The sequence below is a fragment of the Piliocolobus tephrosceles genome, chromosome 4, assembly GCF_002776525.5.
Source record: "Piliocolobus tephrosceles isolate RC106 chromosome 4, ASM277652v3, whole genome shotgun sequence".
Classification (NCBI taxonomy): Eukaryota; Metazoa; Chordata; class Mammalia; order Primates; family Cercopithecidae; genus Piliocolobus; species Piliocolobus tephrosceles.
The window spans coordinates 151,357,570-151,364,168 of NC_045437.1; the positions used below are offsets into that span (position 1 = coordinate 151,357,570).

General features: G+C 58.7%; 1 protein-coding gene across 1 annotated transcript; it reads right to left on the reverse strand.

Moving 5' to 3' along the window:
- Positions 1-1,147: 1,147 nt before the first annotated feature.
- EGR1 (early growth response 1) lies at positions 1,148-4,956 on the reverse strand. The gene is made up of 2 exons (XM_023195375.1): positions 4,373-4,956; positions 1,148-3,697 (listed from the first exon to the last, which is right to left on the reverse strand). The coding sequence occupies exons 1-2, from the start codon at positions 4,680-4,682 to the stop codon at positions 2,373-2,375; spliced, it is 1,635 nt and encodes a 544-aa protein (XP_023051143.1). The 5' UTR covers positions 4,683-4,956; the 3' UTR covers positions 1,148-2,372.
- Between the last annotated feature and the right edge of the window lie 1,643 nt (positions 4,957-6,599).

Genomic DNA, 6,599 nt, shown 5'->3' on the forward strand with positions numbered 1-6,599 from the left:
GTTGGGTGCCTTTCACTGTGCTCCCAAAGAGCCCCATTCTTGCCCATATTGCATAACACAATACCATGTTGTAATTTTTGTCTTATATCTATCTCCCCAGCCAACAATCCACATTCCTGGAAGAGGAGCTGCTCCCATGGTGTCTGTCGTGGCCAGGTCAAGGCCTCTCACAGAGTACGCAGATGCTCATGTGCCCACAGGGATTGCCCCAGCAGTGGGAGTGGTCCCTCAGGGGACTGAGGCCAAAAGAACCTGGAACCTCAGGCCTCCTACACAATGGGAACAGATTTGGCCTGGATGGGAACTTTAGACACCAGACCAGCCTTCTGCCCACTCTATCCTCTGTCCCACGAAGCTGCCAAGGATGGCAGTTCCAGCTGGCAAGTAATAAGAATTTCTTCCTGGAAGGATTCTTGGCTTGAGAACTGGCCTTTACCTCTTCTAGGCTTCTTTGATGACCTCAAGTTGCTGGGGACATGGGGAATGGGAGGGAGAGGCTGAGTTGGCGACAGCATTGTTACTATTTCCCCAAAGCCCTTGTGCGCACTTCTTACCTCCCCTAACTGCACATGGCAGGGATTCCCAAGATCACGGATTTTCCAACCCTGAGTAGAGGTGGGGGATGGGACTGGCCCAACATTTGATGCCAGTAGAGTAGCACTGCCTCTGGTCACACATGTCCCAGCCCTAACTCTGGCCTTTCTAGGCTTTAGCTAACCAGGGTAAAGCTTCAGCCCAACAGACTGAGGAGGAACAGGCCCATTATCAGGAAGAGAAAAACCCCAGCCTGGGCAACAGGGAAAAACCCTGTCTCTATAAACATTAGCTGAGTGTGGTGGCACATGCCTATAGTCCCAGCTACTCAGGAGGCTGAGGTGGGAGGATCACTTGAGCCTGGGAGGTCAAGGCTGCAGTGAGCTGTGATTACACTACTGCACTCCAGCCTGGATGGATAGAGCAAGACCCTGTCTAAAGACCCATACTCAGTCCTCAAAAATAACGAACTCCAGTTTCACACAGTGGGCCTGACTCTGGCTGGAGGATCCTTGTATCTCTAAAGATCTAAAGGCCATCTTCAGAAAACCTCACAGCCCTCAATAGGGCAGAGTCCTTCCCCTAACCCAGGAAACACATACCCGATCACAGCTACTTTATTTTCCTTTTAATTTTTTGGAAGGATATACACCACATATCCCATGGGCAATAAAGCGCATTCAATGTGTTTATAAGCCAAACAGTCACTTTGTTTAAGCAAACACAAGTACAAAGTAAAATAGAACCACAAAATAATGAACTGCATGTTCATAACATACAAAAATCGCCGCCTACTCAGTAGGTAACTACAACATTCCAACTCCTGAATATATTTATAAATGTACATTTTCAGTTAAAAAAATAGACTTTTGAGAGTTCAGATTTTGTTTTAGATTTTGTTTTCTTACATTCTGGAGAACCGAAGCTCAGCTCAGCCCTCTTCCTTATTTTGCTCCCAAAGCCTCCCCTAAATCATCACTCCCTGTCCCCCTTAAGGCTAGAGGTGAGCAAGTCCTTCACAATTGCACATGTCAAGCCATCAGCAAGGCGCATCACACAAAAGGCACCAAGACGTGAAACTTTTTAAACCAAAAGGACGAAGAAAAAACTTTCAAAAAAAAAAAAAAAGAAAAGAAAAACCAAACCATATTTTGCCACATGTGAGAGTACAGTCGAGCAGTATTTACAAAAAGGTTAACGGAACAACACTCTGACACATGCTCTGAGAATACCTAGGACTGCTGTTTCAAAAAAAAAGGTTCAAACTTATTGTCACAGCATCATCACAAAATAGAGGATCACCATTGGTTTGCTTGGCTTTTCTTTTTTTTTTTTTCCCCAAGTGAGGACCTAACTCCAAATAATACAATAGAATATGCAAATTATCTTCACATCAAGAGTACCCCAAGAAAAACGAAATCCATGGCACAGACACTGTACAAGGGTGCAGGGCAGGGCTCTGAGGGGCCCAAACCCCATTTTGCCAACTCGATTTTCTAGCATTGAAGGGAGCAAGGGGTCAGGCATATGATGGAGATGATACTGAAATGATTTATCCAAAATCCATGCAAATCAAGTTCTTTGGATAGAGGTGAAGAACTTGGACATGGCTGTTTCAGGCAGCTGAAGTCAAAGGGAATAGGAATTGGGGAAGGGGAAGTGGGCAAAAAGGATTGTTGGCCAAGAGACCTTCCACTCCAAGTAGAGAGGGAGGACTTGGCTCTGAGAACCTCCATCTGACCTAAGAGGAACCCTCCTCTCCTACCGCCATCTCCTCCTCTTGTCCTTTAAGTCTCTTGTGTTTCTTTTTCTCCCTTTTCCCTGTTTCCCCTTTCCCTTTAGCAAATTTCAATTGTCCTGGGAGAAAAGGTTGCTGTCATGTCCGAAAGCCCTGTGGAGGCGCTGAAGGAGTTGGTGACAGCTGAGGAAGGGAAGCTGCTGACCTGGGCCGGGAAGGCAGGGGGAACCGAGGAGTATGTGGTGGCCACCGCCGGGGAGGGGAAGGCACTGTGCACAGGGGATGGGTAGGTTGAGGAGCCGGGAGAGGAGAAGGAGGTGGGCACCGGGGACGGGTATGAGGTGGTGGCCGGGGATGGGTAAGAGGTAGTAACCGGGGATGGGTAAGAGGTAGCAACCGGGGACGGGTAGGAAGAGAGAGAGGAGGTGGCCGAAGAGGCCACAACACTTTTGTCTGCTTTCTTGTCCTTCTGCCGCAAGTGGATCTTGGTATGCCTCTTGCGTTCATCGCTTCTGGCAAACTTTCTCCCACAGATGTCGCAGGCGAAGGGCTTCTCGCCCGTGTGGGTACGGATGTGGGTGGTGAGGTGGTCGCTGCGGCTGAAGTTGCGCATGCAGATGCGGCACTGGAAGGGCTTCTGGCCTGTGTGGATGCGGATGTGGCGGGTGAGCTCGTCAGAGCGGGAGAAGCGGCGATCACAGGACTCCACCGGACAAGCGTAAGGGCGTTCGTGGGGGGGCGTCTTGCTGGGCCGGTTGGGGTACTTGCGCATTCGGCTGGGTTTGATGAGCTGGGACTGGTAACTGGTATTGAGGGCCTTCAGGTCCTGGGAGCCCGACTGAGTGGCAAAGGCCTTGATAGTAGACAGAGGGGTGAGCGAAGGCTGCTGGGTACGGCTTTCTAGGCCCTGGAAGGGCTTCTGGTCTGGGGTACCCAGGCCCAGATCCCCCTGCTGCTGTGGAAACAGGTAGTCAGGGATCATGGGAACCTGGAAGCCACCCTTGGCGGCAGGGTAGGCAGGAGGCGGGTACTGGAGCGCTGTCCCTGCTGAGCCCGGGAAGGCCTGGCTTTGTGGCTCAGGGAAAATGTCAGTGTTCGGCGTGGGGAAGGTGGGTGCCGCTGAGTAAATGGGACTGCTGTCGTTGGATGGCACTGCACAGCTCAGGGGTGGGCTCTGGGAGGCGGAGGAGGAGGAGGCCGCTGGAGATGGTGCTGAGGACGAGGAGGCTGGTGGGTTGGTCATGCTCACGAGGCCACTGACCAAGCTGAAGAGGGGCTCGGGCCACAAGGTGTTGCCACTGTTGGGTGCAGGTTCCAGGGAAAAGCGGCCAGTATAGGTGATGGGGGGCAGTCGAGTGGTTTGGCTGGGGTAACTTGTCTCCACCAGCACCTTCTCGTTGTTCAGAGAGATGTCAGGAAAAGACTCTGGCAGGAGAGAGAAAGGGGAGGCCTGGTTACTGGAGAGCAATCACTGGAGGAGGAGAACGACCCGAGCTGCCAGGCAAGAGGTCGGCCGGCTACCATTGACTCCTGAGGTAGTTAATAATTGATAGCAGCAGATTGCAATGTTCCTGAACCCGCTCCAGTGGCAGAGCCCATTTCAACAGCTGACGCAAATACGGAGAATCCCCCTCCACTGCAGCTCGCAGCGCTCCGCAGCGGCGGCTGCGCGGGCGAGGGATTCCCGCCAGCACCCCCACGGCCGCGGCTAGTGCGCGCCCCCAAACCCGGGCTGCCGAGACATCCACGGCCAAGGATCACGGTCCTTCCTTCGGGACAGGCGGCAGGCAAGGCAAGGCAAGCCTTTCTGGGGGGGGGACCCAGCCCCGCTCATCAAAATAAGCCCTCCCCCTCCACCCACCCACGCAGCTCCAGAGCTCTCCATCCAAAACAAAAGCTCTGTCCTCTGCTGCTAGGGATGAGGGCCGGGGGTGGGCTGTGTGGGGTCCCTGGCATTCCTCTAACACATGACCCTGGGGATGCCAGGAATGAAAGGGAAACCCGGCTCGCATCCTAAGATCCAGGAGCACTCCTGCGGTGAAGGACTGGACGCCAGGATGGTGGCGAAAAGGTTCCCCCTCAGCATAGGCCACTGCTTACCTGCGGTCAGGTGCTCGTAGGGCTGCTCGCCCGTGTCCGCCTGAGGGTTGAAGGTGCTGCTGCTGCTGCTGCTGCTGCCGTTGCTGCCGCCCCCGCCGCCTCCACCGCCCCCGCTGCTGCTGCTGCTGTTACTGCCGCTGCCCTCAGGGGCCCCGGCGGCGCCGAGGAACTGGGGAGCCCCGTTGCTCAGCAGCATCATCTCCTCCAGCTTAGGGTAGTTGTCCATGGTGGGCGAGTGAGGAAAGGATCCGAACGGGTCAGAGATCTGCAGCGGGGACATCAGCTGCATCTCGGCCTTGGCCGCGGCCATCCTGGACGAGCGGGCGGGAGAGCTGGTGTCGGGGCGGGTGGGCGCAGCCCGGGGCTGGAGCTGCGGGGGACAGTTGCGGGGGCCTGGCCGGGTTACATGCGGGGCGCGGGGCACACTGAGGAGCGCACAGGCGGGGACCCCGACTCGCCCTGGGCGCGGGCGGGCGTGGACGCGCCGCGGCTGCGGAGGCTGGGACGGGGCCGGTCCTGCGGCGGCGGAAGCTGGCTGCGGCGGCGGATGGCGGCGGCGGGTCCCCAAGTTCTGCGCGCTGGGATCTCTCGCGACTCCCCGGATCCGCCTCTATTTGAAGGGTCTGGAACCGCCCGGGCCCGCCTCCGTCGTGACGTACATGGCCATATATGGGAAGCAGGAAGCCCTAATATGGCAGGACCAGCCGGGAGGACCCGGAGTGACGTGAAGCCCCCCATCCGACAGCGCCCGGCACCTCCATCCTGCACCCTGGGGCCCGGGCCCGCGCCGGCATCCCAGGCGCCCAGACTTCGGGGAAGCCTAGAGCTCGAACCGCCGCCGGTGCCTCCGGGACCCGCGCCGCTTCGGAGTTCCCGCGTTGCCCCCGCCCCTCCCTCCGCCTTCTTCCCTCCGCCTTCTTCCCTCCTCCCAGAGCCGGAAACGGCCGGGCCATATCGGGCCGCTCCAAATAAGGCGCTGCCCAAATAAGGGTTGTTCCGGCGGGGGATCCTTCCTGCTCCTTATATGGCATTTCCGGGTCGCAGCTGGTTGCTCCCTCACTCCCTCCCTCCTCCCTGGTTCCAAGCCGGGAGCCCGAGCGCTCGCGGGAGCTGGGGACGCCCAGGCGGGGAGGGCTCGGGGCGCGTGGCGCGGGGCGCGCGGCTGCTCAGGCGGCTCCCAGGCGTGAACTAGGCTGGGGAAGCCCAGACCCAGAGCGGGGGCGAGGGCGAGTCGGGCCGGGGTTCTGCGGCTGTCATCCAGAGCCCGCCCGCCCACCTCAGGGACCGTGAGAGCGAGCCGGGAGTGCGGGGGAGGAGCTGCTGGGCCAGCCTGGGCAGGGGCCGCCCAGGAGAGGCGGGGCCTTGACCCCGGGCCTCGACCTATGGCACGGTGTCTTTCCGGGTGTCGCCGGGGAAACTGAGGGTAGGAAGTCACGGCCACTTGGTTCTTGGGACACTGCATAGCAGTGAGCTGCCTTGCCTCTGCCACCTGTCAGTGGGATGGGGCTGCTTGCTGGTGCCTGGGGTCCCCTGTGACCCCCCGGAACCAAAAGGCTGTTCCCTAGTTCCCACCGGCAAAGAGCCCACCTTTGGGGGACCGAAGTGGGGAAGCTGATTGCCCCGGGAGAGACCTGATTCCTGTTCTCACCAGGAAATAATGGTCCTTGTGGTGGGGGGTCATTTCCCCCGCTTATCCAGTCCAGGTGGAGGGGTGGCCGACGCTGCGGGAATCCGTAAGCGGGGGCTTCCCTATGGGCTATCTGGGGACCCCGGGCTGGGCGCGAAGAGAGGACCGGCTAGGCGGCTCGGTGCTGCCCCCTGGAGGTTCCCTCTCCACTCCCAGCCACGGGCTCCGGCCGCGCGGGCTCTTCCGCCGCCTCCTCGCTCCCCCTCCCGGATGCAGCGCTGGGCGCGGAGCCAGGCCGGGGGAGCCTTCGACGCAGTGAGCGCGAACTGAGCAGGCGCTGCAGCCCGGGCTCCCCCTGCAGTCTCTGGGGAGCCGCCACTGCCGAGGCGCCCGGACTCGGGGATAACATTCCTCACCCCAAGCCTGGCCAAGGCGAGGGGAGAAGGAAGCAGGGCGTGGGTGGTTGGGGGGGAGAACGATTCCCGCAGGTCTCCCGGGGGCCGGACGCGAACAGGGAAGCCCTCCCCGCCCCCAAGACGCAGTCAAATGCGCACCCCAAAGGGAACAGGGATTCCGGGAAGGGAAGGCTCCTCCTGCTCT